At 33.6% G+C, this 20781-nt stretch overlaps 1 protein-coding gene across 8 annotated transcripts in view; it reads right to left on the bottom strand.

The window, feature by feature from the left end:
• The window catches only part of PACS2 (phosphofurin acidic cluster sorting protein 2), a 364749-nt gene that overhangs the window by 152277 nt on the left and 191691 nt on the right, over window positions 1-20781 (bottom strand). For 7 of the 8 annotated variants that reach the window (XM_031952885.1, XM_031952883.1, XM_031952888.1 and 4 more), the window contains 3 exons: window positions 11103-11260; window positions 10474-10561; window positions 10065-10130 (listed from right to left, as the gene is read on the bottom strand). In XM_031952885.1, the coding sequence (XP_031808745.1) occupies window positions 10065-10130; window positions 10474-10561; window positions 11103-11260 (312 nt within the window). The remainder of the gene's footprint in view (window positions 1-10064; window positions 10131-10473; window positions 10562-11102; window positions 11261-20781) is intronic. The other variant, XM_031952882.1, reaches the window with a different exon arrangement.

The raw sequence follows: 20781 nt of genomic DNA, 5'->3' as shown, positions 1-20781 counted from the left end.
GGCAAAACTCCTGGCAGTTTGCCTGCTTCTTTAACTCTTCCCCCTAAAGACCAAGGACTTTTACTTATCCTGACTCTGGCTGATCCTGAGGCCTCCAGGGAGCTAGCTTGGACTTAACATTCTTCTTCCTCCCCTCTTTCCCTCAGTTGTAATAGGTCTTTTTTGCCTCTTCATGAGATGTAATTTATCCCATTTTAACTACATTTTCCTCTTCTTCCAGTAGAATCACTTTTCCTCCTCTAGCTTCTTCTTAAAATCATAAAAAAAAATCAAATGATCTTTGTACCCTCACTATACTCATGAGAGAAACAGATCTCAAGAGTTAAACATATCATCTTCACATATAGAGATACAAGCTTTTTAACTTTTAAAAGAAAGTTATTTTTTTCTTTCCTTTTTTACCTTTTTTATGCTTCTGCTGAGTTCTGTATTTGAATATCAAATTTTTCTATTCAGTGCTGGTCTTTTAATCAGAAATAGATGAAATTCACCTGTTTCTTTGAATGTCCCTCTTTTCTCCTGAAAGATAATGCTCAATTTTACTGGATAGTTGATTCTTGGCTGCAATGCAATTTCTTTTGCCTTTCAAAATATCAGATTCCAAGCTCTTCAATCTTTGAAAGTGGAAGCTTATAGGTCCTGAGTAATCCTAATTGTGGCTCCTTGATATTTTAATTGTTTCCTTCTGGCTGCTTGCAATATTTTCTCCTTGATTTGATGATTCTGGAATTTAGCTACAATGTTCCTTGGAGTTTTCATTTTGGGGTCTCTTTTGGGAGGTGATTGATGAATTCTTTCAAACCTCTGGTCCAAGGACATCTGGTCAGTTTTCTTTGATGATTTCCTGAAAGATGATATCTCTGCTCTTTTTTTTCATTATGGTTTTCAGGAAGTCCAATAATTCTTAGATAGTCTCTCTTAGATTTATTTTCCAGGTCAGTTTTTTCAATTATGTATTTTACATTTTCTTCTACTATTTCACTTTTTTTTTTTTGGTTTTGTTTAATTGATTCCTTAAGTCTCATGAGTAATTCACTTCCATTTGTTCAATTCTAATTTTTAGTTATTTATTTTCTTTCGTTAGCTTTTTTACTTCCTTTTGCATTTGTCCAATTGAGAGGTTTTGTTCATTGCATTTTTTCCATTTCACAAATTCTGTTTTTCAACAAATTGGTTTCTTTTTCATATCTATTTTGCAAGAAGTTATATGCTTTTTCATTTCATCAAATCTATTTTACAAGGAGTTATTTGCCTTTTCCATTTCATCAAATCTGTTTTTAAAGAGTTTTCTTCAGATAATTTCTGGTTTTTCTTTTCCATAACTTCTTGCTAAAATCTCATTTCCTTTCCCCATTTTTCTTCTAAGTCTCTTTTAAGAAGATACTTTTTGAATTCTTCTTAGAAAGCCTTGTGAAATGAGGACCAACTCATATCACCTTTTGGCACTTCATCTGGAGCTGATTTGCCTTTAAGATTCTCAGGGTATAAGATCTGTTCTCTTCCTTCATAAAAGCTATCTATGGTCTGAGTTCTTTTTGCTTAATTTTTTTTTAAAGGTTGAGGTCTACTCTTAAGGCAAAGGGGCAATAGCCGCTTTAGTTTGCCTTGGGGTCAGTAGTGCTGTCTGATTTCAAATGCTGGGTAGGCATGGCCATGTTCCACATTCTTCTGGGGTTCAGGGGCTCACAGTTTGCCTTTTGTATTTGCTCTGGGTGTTTTACAGCTAATCTGCTGATTCACTGGCTTATAACCAGGACAGAGTAGCCTTAGAACCTTGCAATAGATTAGTTGGTGTGCAGATGCCACAATGCCCTGACTTCCCTTCTCAGCTCCTTGCCCCAGGCTCCCTGCACTGTGGTCTAGGTTTGGCAGCCTCTCCCACTGCCAAGTAAAATAGACCTTAATGAATTTCTTCCACAGTTATCTTCTTTTGGAAATTTGTTGTACTCCAAATATTTGTGGGTTCTGTCACTCCAAAACCAGTTCAGAGGCTTAATCTGTTCTTGATTTGAGTTAAGCTTAGAGGAAGTCAGGTAGAAATTTGTCTAATCTCAGACAATTTGGATCCACCTCCCCCCCAAAGTTTTTTAATACTATATAAACATAAGGGATACTTTCAGAATCTGATAAAATACTAACAAAATCCAGTGAGGGGGAGGAACCTAGACTAGAAAAGGAAATGATTAAAATAAATTATTTTATTTTATTATTATTATTATTATTAAAAAAATTAAAATAAAATAAATTAAAAAGAATGAAGGAAGAAGAGCACTTCCAGATTTTAAACTATATTATAAAGCAGCAATCACCAAAACCATCTGGTATTGTCTAAAACAAAGAGAAGTAATAGATCAATGAATAAGGGAGAATCAGAAATATGAAATCTTTCCCCTTACTCCTTTCCCCATGCCATCTCTCCCAAGTCCACTGTGCTTTTCAACCCCACTTCTCCTCCCTAACCCTAACCGACTCTTTTTGAGTACTAAATCCCTTTCAGGATTTAGTCTGCCAATTAAGGGCATGTCCCAACTTCATGGGATGCTGAAGGAATATTCCCTATTCCTGAGTAAGTTCACTCTGTCCTTTAGTTGACTTCTCAAGGAATGTTATCTGCGTGCATTGGCTGCTTATCTATGTTCCAGGAACTAGCCTCTCCTGGAACTCAAGGATAGTACTTGGAAGAAATGGCTAATCTCCCATGTATGTCATTTATTAATTACAACCCCATGGCCCTTTCATGGTTATCTCCTTGATGAGCTAACACATCTGTATTCCCATGGCCAAAAACCAAGAAAATGGGCTGAAGCCCAGCCAAATCCCACGATAAACCATATCCCATGATAAACCATATCCCAAATCCTTGGCTCAAAGCCTTCTTTATCTGCAACCCCATAAAAGCCCTTGCTCTGAAATGGCTCATTGGAATCTCACCCATGGAGAGGACACTCTGCTTGGGACCCTCCCATTCAGGACTCTAGGCTGCACTTCTGGGATTCATCAACCACAGAGGATCAGAATTGGTGCTCTCCCGAATTGGTGATGTTTTCTCTCCCTTTTTCATCTATTCTGATTATTGTATTAATAATTGTAGTGTGTCTAGTTATTATCCTTATATGCTGGTTTTGCTATTGCAAAAGGTCTATTCTTTGCTATTTTTAGGTATTATTAAAGTTCTTTAATATTTGGCTTCTGAAACACACGAATCATTTGTGATAACTAATTCAAACTTTAAAATCTTACAACAGATGCTCCTCTTTTACTGAGTAATTTTGAATTCTACTAAAGAACTTGGCTTTCATATGTTCTCCCACTCTATTCCAGATTTACAATTCCTGGTATCTATTATGTCCCTTCATTTTGTTTATAAACTCTTCCCTAAATAAATCTACTTTTTGCCAAAGAGAAAGGACACTGTGAATTCTTCACATGACCAAACCATAACTTTTTGTTGTCTACCATCATCTGGTGTCTACATAACCCTTATCATTTTGGTGCTCAAACCACATCACTATGGGAAGTGGGGGTGGAGTGGGGAAGAGATCTTTAATGGAATAGAAGACTTAAAAGCATTTTTGTTGAAAATACCAGAGCTGAGGAGGAACGTTAAAATACAAATATAAGATTCAAGAAAAACTTACAAAGTTGAGAAGCTGTGTGATGACGCAGATGAAGAAGAATTAAGTGGCTTTTCAGAACTATGCTATATCCAAAAAATAATGAAAAAGGTAAATTAAACAAGAAAACTACAAGCCTGGGAATAGTTTGGTTGTGTTCTGGAGATTTTAAGAAGAAAAAGGGAAGGTAGAGTAAAAAGAATATTCAAGTATGGAAAGGAAGAAGAAGGCATTATAATTTTCTATTTTTTAAAAAAGAATTAAGTGAGAAGTATATACTAACAGAGGAAGGGGTAAAGAACAAGAGCATCAATTGAATGTCACTTATCTGAACAGATAATGGAGGATTGACCAGACAAAAACTGTTTTGTGTAGAAATACATTAAACAGGAAAACAAATTGGGATGTAGCTGAGAGAGGATTTAGGAGAGAAGATAATAGCGGGGAGGGAACAGCTAGCAAGTAAAACAAATTTCCTGATCCTGAAATGGGGACTGGAAAGAAAAAAAAGAAAAGAGAATAACTAGAGTCTTGGGAAATACCCATTAATTGGGAAATGGCTGAATAAATTGTGATATATAAATTTAATATAATATAGCACTATAAAAAAGAACAAGAGGCAATTTAAGAGAATTCAATTTCTAAAACATTATAAAGAAAACAATTTTGAAAAACCTGAGGACTATCATCAGTGCAATGAGCACCTGTACTTCCAGACCACCTATAATAGAGCATGTTACTTGTCTCCAGATAGAATACTGATAGACTTAAAGTGTAAAAAGAAACATACAGTTTTGAATATGACCATTATGTGGATTTATTTTGCTTAACTATATTTATTTTTTATGAGGGTTTTTCTTCTTTTTAAATTGGGGTTATTCTCTGCCTCATTTCTTTTCTATCTTTGATCACTGATTAGGTACTGCCTCAGTCAAACTGAGACCCGTTAAAGACCTTAACTTAAAAAAGCCAAGGTTTCCCATTGCATCCAGGGTTATCTCTAATGTTCTAATTTACATGTTGCCACTGGATCCAGATTGTTTCAGAGGAGAAAGTGAGGCTGGAGACTTTGTATAGCCCTCTCTCACTTTAATCCATCTCACTTGCTGATGTCATGGCATATCTCCCAGATGTCATGATTCTCTTTGAGAACAAAGGTCAAACAACAAAAACAACAGCAACAACAACAAAACAACATTTAGGGGATATGTTTGGTTAGATTAGAAGGTTAATAAGAAAGATGACTCCCAAAAAGAGAGGATCACTAAAAAAAAATTTAAAGCACAAAAAAATAACAGAAGCACTTCCAAAAGGAAGTAGGAATAAGTATGACAGTTTTTAAAGTAATATATGGAAACATATATACTTTTCCAAAAAAGCAAGTGGTATGAAGATTCAGTCTGATATACAATTCTGTTTTTGTGCTGTATGTAAGGAAGTGCTCTCTTTTGGTTCTTTAAGTGCAGAATTTTTTAAAAATTAAATGAACTATTATGATAAAAACAAAGAGTAACAATAAGATTGGATAATGGCAACTCATATCCTGATGAAAGAAGGGAAAGAAGCGTCTTTTAACTATAAATGATTGAGATTAACCTTAACTCAGGAAAATTCTAGAACACATTTCTGAAGAAATGGTTGTGAAATATCTAGAAAGGGGAGTAGCAATTACAAAGAGCAGGAAGGGCTGAAGCCATATTATAAGAATAGGCTGTGACACTTCTGATGGGATTATTAAATAGAATGGAATGCAAAGGATATAGATTTTTTGCATAAGTAAAATAAAATATTTAATATAATTTTTATAAAGAGATAAGGATTAGACAATCATATAATCAGAAAAATTCAAAATAGGATGAATGGCAAGACTCAACGAACTCTTAACGATTAATTGTCATTGTGGAGAAGGTCCACAGCAGAGTACCTCAGAAATCTGTTCTTTGCCCTGTGAAACTTAATATGTATAAATAAACATGAATAAAAGCGTAGCTATCATGCTGTCATCAAATTTTTAGATAATACAAAGCTAAAAGGGATAGCTTATGAAGTAAATGATGGTGTTGGGATCTTAAAAAAAGTCGTTATAGGCTGGAACACAGAACTGCATTTAATAAGATTAATGTCTTGCACTAGGGTTAAAAAAAATCAACTTCACAAGTAGAAGATGAAGAAAGCATGAATAAATAGAATTTGTCCTAAAAAAAAAAATCTGAAAATTCTAGTGGACTAAAAACTCAATGAGTCAATACTGTGATGTGGAAGTTAAAAAATCTAATATTAGATTATATAATATATAACATATTATATTATAATATTCAGAACTGGGCAACACAAGTTTAAAAAAACATCAGTAAGTGTTAAGGAATATAAAGGGATCCCTTGAATTTTTTTTTTTTTTGCATATTTTCCAGAAACAATAGGTCTAATGTATGCAAGAGACCTTGAATATGTCAAGGAAGAAGCTCTTTTGAACTAAAATTATTTGCTGTTTGCACCCCAAGCTAGACTCCATGTGTTCTTGGGAGTCAGTTAGCTTGCACTAGAACTGGGAAACTGCCTGTTCAATGGCAACCCTTGTAAATAAGTAGACCACCATATCTTTATAGTCTTTCTAAGGGCAAAGTGCTATTTTTACCATCTTATTTATTCGTTTTTCTCCTTCCCTGACATTCCCATTCAGGTGGAAATTTGTTTTTCCTCCCCACTGTCATAATTTCATAAATATGCAAACTTCTGTTTTTTGCATTGTGGACTCTTTGCCCTGGCTTAGGATTCTACATGCATGTTTATTTCTCTTGTAACAAACCTAGCTGTGATGCAATGGAAAGGAACCATTTTCTTAAAACACAGATCTGACCATATCACTCCCCTTCTCAATAAACTCAAGTGGCTCTCTACTGCCTCTCGGATCATATATAAAATCCTCTATTTGGTGTGATGTTCTCTTCTTTTCTAAAATATAATGGTTCTCTCTGGGAGCAGGTTTCTTGGGGAGGTTTTCTGGAGGCAGCCTTAGTTCAGATCAATAATCACCTCAAATGCAGGCAGAAGTTAAAATCCAATCTTTTATTGTCTCTTCCAAAATAGCCCAGTTAGTTTTCTTAGAGGCCTATCTCCTTCCTTGGTTCCAAGAGCTATGCAGCTTGTCTTTTAGCTCTTCTAGCTTCTGCCTCTAGCTCAACTCTGACTCCTAGCTTCTCAATCTCCAACTGACTTCTCACTCTGTCGATCTCCCGAACTCACTGACTCCATTGACTCAGCTCCTTTTCATGCTCTTTTAGAGGTATAAACTCAAAGGTTGACTCCTCCTCCAAAAGTGGGATTATGGGAGGTGAGAATCTCATCTTGTGAATCTCCCAAACTTGTAAACTAATGTGTATGAACTCTTAAAGGTGCAAACCCAAGCACACAAGCATTGCTTGTATCAATTCCAGTGAGTTTCAAGGTTTGGTCTATAACAGTTTGGCATTAATAATTCCTTATAATCTAGCGTCTTCTTATGTTTCCATTTTTCTTACACCTTACATAGATGGCTACAAGATGAAAGTTTTTTTGTTTCACACTTAAGTGAAGGCTTTGTAAAATGAATGCTGGCATTTACATTAGCAATGAAAAAGCACCCACTGATTGAGCATCCTCCTTTCTCAGATCTGGTGGTCACTATGTGGTAAGAATTTCTATATTCATCATGGAGAAAAATGTTGGCATTTAACTTGAAAGAAACAGAACCTAAACCAATTAATTTTTTATCGTGTCCAATATATGACAAATCTGTATTAATAAGCCTTATTTTATAGTCCTCTGATACCCAAGATTAGGATGGTTGGGCAGCTGTGCATCACAACTCACATTTCTATTTGTTTAAATCTTTGCTGAGTTTCTACCTCCTTCGAGTTTTCATTGATTCTTCCAACTGGCAGTCATCTCTCTTGCCTCAGCCTTATAGGCATTTGTCTAAATGCCTCCCTTGTCCTTATACTTTTATGCCCTTTACTTTGTATCATGTATATTTTTATACATTTCATACTTCCAATTAGACTATAAATTTTGCAGTTCTTGACAAAAGGAACTATATTATGCTATGTCTTTGTACACTGAGAAACTTGCACATAGTAACTGCTCAATAATTGATTGAAGAAGAGATGAATTCATCATCAACAAGCATTTATTGATCACTTTATAGTAAGGCATTATGCTAAATGCTACACTGGATACAGTACTAGAGGGAATCAGAAGACCAGTTGTTGGTCCCAGTTTCATCCCTAATATATACAAATGTGAACAAACTGCTTAAATTCATTGACTCACTTTTTTTTAATCTCTAAAGTGAGGATAAGAATCTCTTTCCAAACACTTCCTAAGGTGGCAGTGAAAACTGAAATAAATGATGGATAGGTATTATCAAAGTTGTAAAGTGCTATATAATTATAAGGCTCTATTATACTATTATTAGAGATAAGAAAAGCAATATATATGTATCTTTAAACCTGCAAAGGGTGTTATGCATAATATTTCAATTAAATCTTACAAACAGATAATACATATACTACTTATTTCATTCCTTTCTACTTGGATTTCTACCTCACTTTTACAACACAGATCTAAAGTAGGTCCTCCTCCAGGAAGCTAGCCCTGGTCCCTGGCTGCCTGCTGAAACCCAACAGAGCACTTTGTTTGGCTCCCACATTGCATACTTAGTTCTAGGCAACCTATTTGATTTTGCAGACAAAACCTGAAACCCAGAGAATTATGTGAATCGTATATTATTAAGTAGTGATCAGTATTTCTCTCTCCCCTCCCCCAAGTCGATCGATAAGCATTTATTAAGAGGTTATGATATACTGGGAACTGTGCCAAAGGCTGGGGAGACTAAGAAAAGACAAGAATAGCTCTTTTCCTCAAGAATTTATGAGGCTTTTTTTTTTTTTTTTTGGTTTTGTTTTTAGAAGCAGGATTTCTTGTTGGAATGTCTGTAAAATTCCAAATCTATCTCTTTCCCTGGCATCATGGACTTAAGTATTTTTCTTCTATGTAAGTCTTATTATGAGGTAATTAGGAAAACAGAATTGTATTAGCTATAACATGAGGGAGAAGCTAACTTGGGGGTTTGAACTCATGCACATAATCCTCTTTTCCAACTACTCAATTGATGTCCTGTTGCCTTTTCCCCAGAAAAAACTAAAGCAAACTTTGCTGCTTCTTCCCTGTATCTATGTACCATTCCACTTAGTTTTTCCATTTCTTCTTACACATAACCTTATATATAACTGGGATCAAGAGAACTGTTCCTGTGACTAGTTAATTAGAGAAACTATCCAAGATTAAAGGGAAGAGAGTTCTAATTGGTTGTTACTGCTATAAAATCCTATAGTACAAGAAGATTGATCCTGAGGGAATTTGAATACAGACTCTCCCACCAAGCAGAAATAAATGAATCACCTAAAACTATAAAGATCAGAATCTGTGATTTTTTTTTCAGGCAAACTTGTGGAGAAAGTCTTAGGGGAAAGCATTTCATAGCTGGTAAAGAACAAAGACTTGTGTCCCTTCAAGGAGATATTCAGAGGATAAAATTAAGCACTTCTGAATGGAAGGCTCTCAGATTTTAAATTCAAAGGAAATTTAACACAGGAAAATCTCATCTCTCCCCTCCCCCCCAAGACTAAATCTGCCTAGTACTCTTACTTTATCATTACCCTATGCTTCTCTGACTGAAAAGGGTAAGGACATGCATTCAAGAGCTTCTGTTTAAGGAAGGGGCTCAGCAAAATCTTCTCCCCTTTTCCCACTGGTTATAATGCTTTTGGACTTCTCTTTGATTTTCAATTTTCTTTTTATGTATTGTTTTTTTCTCCATTAGAGTATAATAAACTCCATGAAGGCAGAGATTGTCTTGTTTTTTTACTTGTAATGATATCCTCATTGTTTAGTACAGTAACTGCCAAGTTGGTCCTTGCTATTATCCCTAATTTGCAGATATTTTGCAGATAAGGAAGCTACAGCCAAGGATAAATGATGTGGCTAAGTATCCAAGTAATAAGCACTGTAGGTAAAATGAAAAATTAATTTGGAATTCAAATCCAGCATTGAAGCTGGTGTGACCTGGGCTGCTTCTTACACTATAACAGAGAAAGCCTACAAAGGATGAGGATTACATAAGTATATAGGAGCAGGAAGGACATATATATGTTGAAGATCATGAATAGTCTTGTATGACTAACGAGATAGGTTGATGGAAGGAAATGGAGGAGAAGGGGTTAAGACTGGAAAACTGAAGCCAGATTTTGAAAGAAATTTCAACTTTTTCAAAATCTTTAACTGGGTGATAGGATATATTGAATTTTTATAGACCAGAGGCTGATCAGGAGCAATGCTGTTGTAGAAATGAACAGTAGTCAGAGGACTATTAAATGGTTAGTAAAGAAAAAATGATTTGAATCAAAAACTTACATAAGATACAGAATCAGAAACACTGTCTCCTTGATGCTTTCTTGTCTTTTCAGGCTTCTCCATCTGCTTGAAATAAGATAGTCAGAAAAAATGCCCAAAATGGAGCACTTAATAATGAATGATGAAAAGCATAACAAGCGTTCTGGATTAGTAATTTGGCAGAGAGAGCTACCTGGAACTAGCTAAATTCAAGAGAGCAATCAGGATAAATATTTGTGCAATAGATTCAGAATAATACGCTCATAAGAAATCATATAATTTCCATATAATAAATTACTCTGAGACATGGGTTTAACATAAGTTTACTTTAAAGGGGTGGAGGCAGAGACAGATTTATGGGTTGCAGATTCTATTTATATTATTGTTAAATATAAAAAAAAGATTTTTTTCCTAAATAACATTTACTTACTGGACTTGATGGTTCCTTATGGCTTATACTGTGGATGCTGCCAATTTCTGTTTGAGAACTGGAGTGTGATAAACCTTCAAAATAGGGCCTAAAAAGTTGGAATACAGAAATAGTAATCTTACTTAATTCACAACTTTATTTCAAGAATTCAAACAAATATCATTTGTCCCCAGAAAACCCTGATAAAAAATAAATTCTCAGAAAATTACAAATTTAATAGAAAATTGAAGTTGGACCTTCCAAGTGAATTAAATTTAGGAAGATTTCAAGTTTGTTAGTCTTCTTCCAGGGAAACTTTTGAATAAAAACTTCATGATTAGAATACTCTCTTAAGCTCTATTTAGTGAGACTATGCAGTCTCTAATAAATAAATTAAAAGGATAAAAACAAAAGCATGATTTTGTGTAAACCTATTCATGGAGAGGCAACTGGGAATTTTTAATAGAAGGAAAAAAATTTGTGAACTTCCTGTCCAAAAGACATTTTATTCTGAGGATAAAAAGGAAAAGTGAAGATGTAACTTAACCAATTTCAAAAGAAGAAAAGAATATCTCAACATATTGCTTAGCTCAGTAGTCGGGGATAATGGATCTGGCTGAGTTGTAGTGAATCTCTATGAATCTCCTCACCTTAATTTTGGTTTAGGAGTACTAAGGACACTGTCATCATCTTCCATTTCAGGGCCACTGTCACTTGGATTCTCAATATCTAAGGTATCATACAGGAGGTCCAAATCTTCTTCAACTTCGGGGACATGCTCTGTTGGATCTTGCTCTGAGTCTAGTACCTATATTTAAGAAAAAGAAATATTAAATAAGAGAAAAGTCAGGTATCATAGAAACAATTATTAATGTGAGCAAATCACTTGATATAGTTAGAAATAAAAGAAGCTTCCAAGACTTGGTCTTCAGAAATTAAAAAAAAAAAAAACAACAAAACTAAAATTCATATATAAGTCCTCCTATTAAAGACATCATAAACAACTCAGATCAATATGATTTCAAATATTTCTTAAGTAATTTTAACTAAGTCTATCTACTAAAGAATGAAGGAGAAGATGGAAGGTTACCTATGAAAGAAACAAAAGTGGGGAATAGAGAAGAGAAGTATTTCATGTAATACAAAAATCTTTTATTTTTATCTTATTCTGAGGAGCCCTTTCAAGAAAAACAGCTAAATTAATAGTGATTAATAAAGTTACACCTTCTATTTCATTTTATAAAAGTGGAAAGTAGCAACTAGCCACATTTCCTAAATGAAATCATGAGAGAAGTTGAAGAGAATTAATTTTTAAAAATTCTAATTTTTGATTTTATTATTTTTATAATTCTCTTCTTTATAAATTTTGAACTCCAATTTCCTTTCCTTTTTCCCACACCCTCTCCCATCGAGAAGGCAAACAATAAGATGCTGAAATGAAATCATGCTGATTTTATTTCTCTATTAGCCACATCACAAAAAAAAAAAAAAAAAAAAGAAAAGAAAAGCAAGAAAATTATACTTCAATTTGCATTCTGAGTTCTAACAGATTTCTCTCTCTGGAAATGAATAGGAATTAAAAGTCATTTGGTGGATAGGACAATATTCCTGAAGTCAGGAGGACTGGAGTTCAAAGCTGGCTGCAGAAACTTAACACTTCCTAGTTCTATGACCCTGGATAAGTCACTTACTCTCAAATGCCTCAAAAAACAAAACCAAAACAAACAAAAAAGTCATTTGGAATTGTTTGGATTACTGTATTAATAGCCAAGTATTTCACAATTGATCAACATCACAACATTGCTGCTACTGTGAGCAATGATCTCTTGGTTCTGTTCATTTTCCTTTGCATCAGTTCATATAGATCTTCCCATGTTTTTCTGAAACTATCTCTCTTGGCCTTTTAATAGTACTTCTTCATAATCACATGTTACAACTTGTTTAGCCATTTCCTCAAGTGATGGTCATCCCCTTGATTTCCAGTTCTTTGCCACCACAAAAAGCGTTACTATAAGTATTTTTGTACATAAAGGTAGGTTCTTTCCCCAAATTTTTCTTTAATGTCTTTGGGATACAGACCTAGTAGGGTCTAGGCCCAAATTATTCTTCAGAATGGTTAGGCCTGTTCAATACTCCATTAACGCATCTATTTTTTTCTTCATCAGTATCTCAGAGTTGTTTTATTTTTCATTTCTCTAAGCAATAAAAATCAAGAGCATTTTTTCACCTGATTATAAATAGCTTTAATTTCTTTTTCCGAAAACTAATTTCATATCCTTTTGTTATTTATCATTTGGGGAATGGCTTTTATTTTTATTTATTTGACTCAGTTCTGAACTTGGCATATATTCAAGAAATAAGTTTTTAATCAAAGAAACTTACAGTAAAATCTGTTGACATAATTGCTTCATTGTCTATGGTATCTTCTACCAAAAGGTAGTATCTCTGATTATCTTTTAATACACAATTAAAGAGATAATCAGAGTAACAATGTTTTATCTAAGATCATAATTATGAACCCTGCCGTTTTTTTTTTTTACTTCAGCTGAAGCATATTTGATTATAGCCATCCCATTTTCTTCTTTTTCTTCCTCTCTCTTTCTATTTTGTCCCTTCTCAAAAGTATATTTTGCTTTTTACTAATGCCTCCCTTAAACTGTCCTTCCTTTTATCATTCCCCTCCCTTCCTCTATTTCCTTATTGCCTAAGTTACATTTCTATACATAACTCATTATGTATAAAATATTCTTCCTTCTCTAAACTAATTTTGATGAGAATGAGGTTCAAGCATTGCCTGCTACTACCATCATCCCACTACCATTTCTCTCTCCATTGTAAAAGCTTTCTTATGTGCTCCTTCTATGTGAGAAAAATTTCCTCACTCTACCCCTCCCCTCTCTCCCTTCCTCTCTTTCTCCCTCCTTCCTTCTTCCTCCCTCTCTCTGTATATATCTATTATCTATAGGTATATATCTATCTCATGTGTATAGGTATAGGTAGAAGGAAAGAAGAGATTTTTATGAAGTGATGAAAAATCTTTTTACTGGTATGAGGTTTGAATTGACAATTTGAGAAGCTGATCAGACTTTAAATATATATTTTTTCAAAACATCAATTTTTAAAAAATTAATTACTGAGGAGGAAACCTGGTAAGACAGGTAATGAGAGGCAGTGCTCTATAAATGATTAGTACTATTTTTGAAGTCAGAAAGAGGTCAGATACTGTCTTAATGTCACATGTGATTATGGACAAGTCACTTAATTGATCTGATATAATATCCTAAGATTTATTTATCATATTACACACATTGCAATATGTATTGTTGGAATAAGTTGCCAAACCAATGAAATAACAGATCAATTATGTATTTGATTAGTATGCAAATTTGATTAGAATAGAGATTACACGAAGCAAAGTAAGGCTGGAAAGGCAAGGAACAAGATTATGAAAGTCCTTAAATGCTAGGCACAGGATTTTATAATTTATCTTATAAGCAACTTGGAGTAAATTAAGACTTTTGAGTGTGTGTATGTATATGTATGTATGGAAAAGACATGAGGAAGAATGACAAGGTTTTATAGCTGTGTGGATTCAGAAAAAGGAGAAGACAGGAGGCAGAGAAATAAATTAGGAAATTTAGCTTAGCTAAGTTTCAGTTAAGTGGTGAAGAAGCTAGAAGCTAGATTGCAAGAGTTGAAAGGGAATTGGTAGTTACAGTAATGGAAACAATGAGTACAGATAACTTTGTAGAATTTGATTGTAGAAGAGAGAAGAGATGTGGGGATAGTAACTTGAGACGAAGAAGAGTAACTTGAGAGGAAGAAGAGATCAAGTAAGGGTTTTTTTTTTTTTTTTTCTTAAGAATGGGAACAAATCCGGCATATTTGTTGATATTAAGGAAGAAACTACAGGTTAAGACATTGAAATGAGAGAAACAGAGATGGGGATAATTTAGGGGATAAGCTTCTGAAAAAAATGGGCGAGGTAGGACTAAAGGCATTTGTGGAGGGACTGATAATGACAAGGAAAAGAGCCATTCTTCCCCAGAGACTAAAGCAAAAGAAAAAGAATGGTAGATGATGAAGATGGATATGAAGTGTAGAATAGAGAATTGTCAGTTGTCAGTTGTCAGAATTAAGCTTTTCAATAAGGGAGGTAGTAAAGTTTCATATTTAAGACATGGGGGGGAAATAAGAGATTTAATAGAAGATCTGTGAAAATTACTTTTGAGAGTATGAGAGGATTAATCACAGAAGAATAAAAAGACCATCATGTTATAATGTAGACTGGTTTACTATTAGATAACAAATAACTAATGAATCCAGTCAAAGGATTTGCATGAGTTTTTCCAGGAACTCATGGAGAGAAATGAAAAAGATAGATGGGTTAACTCATGTGAGATGCTAGCAACAAATATCTATCAAAAGGATAAGGGAAAAGATTCAAGGGTAGCTAGTAAGGAAGAATAAAGTGATGGACCTACAGTCAAGATTGTAACAGGAAGTAAGAATATGAGAAATGGAATGAGAGAACAAGGTTATAAAATCAAGAACTGATTTAGAAAAGAGGTTAGAGATTGAAGAATAGAAGTTATAGTTGAAGGGAGAAATTTTTTATTTCCAGATCACAGAGGTGGAATAATTATGGGTGATGGTTAAATCAGGGATATGATTATCTCCTGTTTAATGTGAGTGAGGGAGACTGAAGGTACAGATAATGGAAATTTTGGAGAGTGAAGAAATAGTGGGGGTAGATTGCTGGAGAGGACATTAATGCATATAAAGTCTAGTATGACAAACATGGTTGGGATAAAAATGAAGACTATGATTCAAATGCTGACCTTGAGAAAAGAAAAAGAGTAACTTGGATCCAATAGGTAATACAGATTAACGGAACAATCTCAAAGAAAGAGTGACTGTTGGGTGACAGCAGAAAAAGGACAGTATAGAAATGGAAATAGTAAAGTATGCTTAGTTCTCTTGGTCCTTGCTTTGAAGGTCATGAAGAACATAGAATGTTTGAAAGAATAGCTGGAGATGCAGTTATTTTCCAGAGAAAGTTAGTTTTACTCTGTTCAAAAAGATAAATAGTGTGACGTGAAACTTTGTTAATGATGGATAGAAATAAGAGGAATGGAGGAGAATATACTAGAAGAAGAGGGAAACAAGAGGATGTGAAATGTTGAAGGTTGAGAGGGATAAGATAAGATTGTTAGGTAGAGAGAGGAAAAGGAATTTTTGAACTTGAGAAGATATTGATTGTGATCCATGGGGTCAGAGCAAATAGAGAATAAACCCATCAAAATATGGAGAATGTATTCAGTTGATAAGGACCCTCTAGTGTCTTGCAATGAATACTGATTACAGAACTCTTAATCACTGTTTCTCAGAATCATTTATAGTTCAGAGAGTAAAATAGGATGGTGCTTAGAACTGTAAGGAGAAGAGTCATACTCAGATTATTCAGACATTATTTGCTGCAAGATTCTCTCTACTAAAGCTTGTGCTGTTAATAATTTCTAGGCTTCCCTTAAAGAAAATGTCTCCTTTCAAAAAGTGGAAGAACCAGTGAGGTTCTGCTTTTCTTAAATTATCAACAAAGGGTAACTGATTCCTGTAGTAGACATGATGGAAACTTGCGAGTAAGTGAAGATAAAAGATTGGAAAATTGGATAGAGTCTTGACATGAACATATTTTGGGAAAGGAGACTTCAAAAAGTTAAAAAAGATTTCAAGAACTAAATTGGGGGAAAGTCAGTTAAGGAAAGAGAAGCAGCTCACAAGAATCAAATTTTGAAAAGACTAAACCACCACCAAAAAAATTCCAAAACAATTTTGACAAATTTGATTTCATATAGACATGACTTATTATTTTAAAGAAAACTTCATCTATTGCTATGCCTTCTAGTGTTTTATTTTTTAGGAATGAGTGTTGGATTTTATAAAAAGCTTGTTCTGTACCTAATGTAATCATAATTTTGTTTTGTTGTTCTTTTTTATTAATATAGTCAGGTGTCCAATTTTCTTAACACTGTACTAGCCTTGAATTCCCAGTGAAATTCTTGGTCATAGCACATAATATTTGTGCTATATTGTTTAAAAATTCTATATCTATATTCATCAAGGATATTGATCCCATACAGTACTGGAATTCTTTTAAATTTAAGGTGAATTTGATTTTGAATTCATCTGATTGAGGGGACTTTCTCTTTAGGAATTCATTTATAACTTATTTAATATGTTTATATTAAATGCTCTATTTCCTGTTAATCTGGACAATTTACAATTCTTATAAATATTCATTCATTTTATAATTAATTCTAATTCATCAATTGTGAGTTTAATTAGCATGTAGTAGGACCAAATAATTTCATAATAATTTCTTTGATTTTTGTCTTCATTGTTTGCTTTCTCTTCGTTTTTGTTATTAATAATTTTTGGGGTTTTTTGTTTCATTTTAAAAATCAAATTGGCAAATGGCTTAACTATTTTGCTATGATTTTCTGCAAGGGAAAAAAAACCTCCTTGTTTTATTTATTAACAATTTGGAGGATTTTAATTTTCTTAATTCTTTTTTGGTTTTGAGATTTCTGTTTTAATATTTAATTTTTTTATTTGTTTTTAATTTGTTAGTTTTCATTGTAAAACTTAATTCAATGTTTTTTAGTTGCATGTCCAATTAATTGATTTGTTTTCTCTTTTTTTCTTGATGAAAGTATGTGAAGATAAAAATTTGGTAAGCTGTCTCATCATTGTCACTATTTTTAACAGAATTATTTATTGTTTTTGTAATTTGCTCTATAATCCAATTATTCTTTAGTTATTTAGTTTCCAGTTAATTTTTAACCTTTGCTTTAAAGGGCTATATTGAATATAATTTTTGTTGCATTACAGTCTGTAAAGACTTTTATCTTTAATATATCTGCTTTTATCAATTTGTTTGTAAGGCTTTTAATGTTTATTTGTGGTAAATTTTTGTGAAAGGTCATGCATAACTGAGATGTATATATACTACTTTCTATTTCTCTATGATATACTCCAAAGGTCTATCATGTTCCAAAATAAGATTTTTTTAAAATGTAGGAAACCAAGGGCAAAGAACAGAAGATGCAATCTGACAAAAAGGGTGCATTTCTTAGCTATACCAATAGACTCAGTATGTATGGGATGATAAAAGATGCTACAGAGAAGGCAGAATTACTCAGTTTTTATGTTGCTAATTTTTTCTTAAGGTACAATTATTATTCCAGAAAGTGTGAACAAAAATGGCTATTAGGGAGAATACTAAGTAGAGCTATAATAAAAGATAGCTAACTTCCTTTAATGAATTCAAAATGAAATACAATACATGATACTGAAACACTCAGGAAAATGAATTGTGAGCTACTATTAGAGATCTTAGAATGACTGTGGACAGTACTGAAGTACTGGAGAATAGCAAATGCTTTCCAATTTTCATGAAAGGGAAGAGAAGGAAGTTAGAAACAGACTGCCAAATTCTGGAAACCATTTGTAGTAAGTGGGACCAGGCATTGTCTTGGATCCTTGTAGCTTATTAATGAAGACTTTGTTTTGGTACTGATAATATTTTCCCTTAACAAAGTTAGCATTTTGACAAAGTATAAATTTGGACTTAGGCGCCTACTGACACACAGTTTTCTGTCACAATGGTGATTAATATTTATTAACCATTTTTTCATAAATACCTGAGCTTGAACTAAGTGCTTATATTCTAAGTGCCCAAGCATTATAAAACACACTTTAAAAAAGAGGATGAAAAATGAATGGAAGAAAAGAGTAATGATGAAAAACAGTGGGAAGATTGTTCTCTAGAGGCAGTAGTTTGCTGATAAATGTTTAACAACTGTCTCTGAAGAAAAAAAAAAGTGCATGTGGCACACAAGGATTTTTTTTACAATATTAAAATTTTTGACATCATTTTACACTATACAATCGAAAAAACAATAAATTGTCATGATTTTGCATGGTTTGCTGATTTCTGAGGTATAAAACTCAAATTGAAAACTTCAAATTTAACAAATGGCTCCAGCTGATTCTAACAGAATCTTGTCTGGATGCAAGCCTGCATAACCATCTGACCTTCTAAGGAACAATGAATCTCAAAAAATTTATATCAGATGAAGAGCCTGAGAAGAAAAATTGCTAGATCACACAGAGAAGTTCCTAAACTAACTTTTCTAGATCAAGTCTAGATGTCTGGTCATGCCAAGTTCCTGAATAAGCAGACTGAATCCCTAGACCAAATGGAAGACTTGCTTAAGTTAAAATTGAGACTTTTAGAATTAAACAGAAGCTTAAGAGAAATAAGAAGCAAAGGCAGAATGTAAAGGAGTCAACATAAATTTTGACTTCTATTGTTATTTTATGTTATTCAGAAGTAGGATATGTGTTCTTTGGTATATTGTAATAACTTCCCAATTAGTCTTCTTGGCCAAGTATCCCTGCGCTCCAATCACACACACACACACACACACACACACACACACACACACACACACACGCGCGCATTCCCTGCCAAAGTGATTTTCCTTAAGCAAAAATCTAATGATATCATTTTCCATTCAATAAACTCCAGTGAATTCTAGGATAACAAATGAATGTTCTGTTAGATTTTTAAAGCCCTTTATAAGCTGGCCTCTGCCTACATTTCAAATCTTATTACAGATTACATATCCTTCTGTACTATAAGATTGCCAAACTGTCCTTTTCACTATTCCCTACATGTGGCATTATGTTTCTGTAGCTGTGCATCGACTGTATTCTATTCCTGGAATGCATTCCCTCTTTACCTGCCACATACAATGTTACTTATTTTAACTCAGCTCAAACACTGCCTTCTACATAAAATTCTGGGTTTTTTTAAAGTGGATTTTGAGCTAAACAGTCAACAGTTTATTTATTGCAATCTTAAAGAGTAGGTACAATCCTTTTTTTTTTTTTTCCTGAGGAAGTTGGGATTAAGTGACTTGCCCAGGATCACACAGTTAGGAAGTGTTAAGTGTCTGAGGTCAGATTTGAATTCAGGTCATCCTGACTTCAGGGCTGTTGCTCTATCCACTGTGCCCCCAAAATAGGTACAATCTTAAACTACATAAACAGAACCACATGGTCAGGAGATATATACCATGTTCAACTTTGTGAAAATGACATTATGTTTTGGAAGGAATCTTAAACTACATAAACAGAGCCACATGGTCAGGAGACATATACCATGTTCAACTTTGTGAAAATGACATTATGTTTTGGAAAGGACAATGGCAAATTTTAATGATCCCAGAAAGGGACAATCAGGATGGAGAAAAGGGGATATTTAAACTGAATGAAAATGGACACAGGGGATGAGAGCTGCTTTTTAAGTATGGAAACAGCTATCAAATGGAAAAAGGATTAAACTTGTTTTTCTTGACTCTAGAGGACAGAACTAGGAATAATGGAGGAAGGTGCATAGAGGGAAATTTTGGTGTAAAAACAAAACTTCCTAATAATTCAAAACTATCTCTAAGTAAAAGAGGTTATCTTAAGAAGCAATATGTTTTTAGTCATTGGCTGGAAGGATCTGTCCATGATATTGTAGGGAAACTACTGCTACAGCAGAGGTTGAACTAGAGACTTCTGAAATCCTTCCATTATTGAGATTTTGTGATTTAAATAAAAGGCAATCTCAATACCTTCAGTTATTGATCCTCCCTGTTCCTGGGTAGTGAGCATCTCACATGGACCATGACATCTAGGCCAGTTCCAGTCATGCTTCATTTATTTCCTGGTCATTTTCTTGACACTTGCCTTGACAAGTGTCCCTACTGCCTGTTACTTTTATATGGTCCAATTGTTTCAGCCAATTGTTGAAACTTAGTTTATGGAAAAATCAAAGTAAGAACTTTATTTTTCCTAGGGTTTTTTTTTTTGTTTTTTTTTTTTTTTGCTATTAATCATTCTTGGCAGGCAATAAATCAATCAGAAGTGTTATGATATCCATCTATATATTCATTTTAAGCTTTATTTTTTAAATAAACTTTTTTTACTTATTAAAGCTACTTCTAGAATAAAGGATTTCCAAAAAACTACTTTAAAATGAATCACAACACTGTAAATTTGCCCTTGAAAAAAAGAGTCAATAAAATGTATATTCCTCCTTCACTACTGAAGTAGAGGGTGTAAAAATACTGCTTACTGCCAGAAGCAGATCATGTCTTGGTTAATTTTGCTTAACTTTTCTCCCACTTTTTATTAAAAGTAATGTTTTTCTGAATAGAAGAGGAGGAAAGGATATATTTAGGCAAGAATGACATGTAAGAAAAGAGGATGTCA

This window comes from Sarcophilus harrisii, chromosome 2 (genome assembly GCF_902635505.1).
Source record: "Sarcophilus harrisii chromosome 2, mSarHar1.11, whole genome shotgun sequence".
In the NCBI taxonomy this organism is placed as follows: Eukaryota; Metazoa; Chordata; class Mammalia; order Dasyuromorphia; family Dasyuridae; genus Sarcophilus; species Sarcophilus harrisii.
Note: the sequence above shows the minus strand (reverse complement) of the source record. Positions and strands in the feature narration are given on the sequence as shown.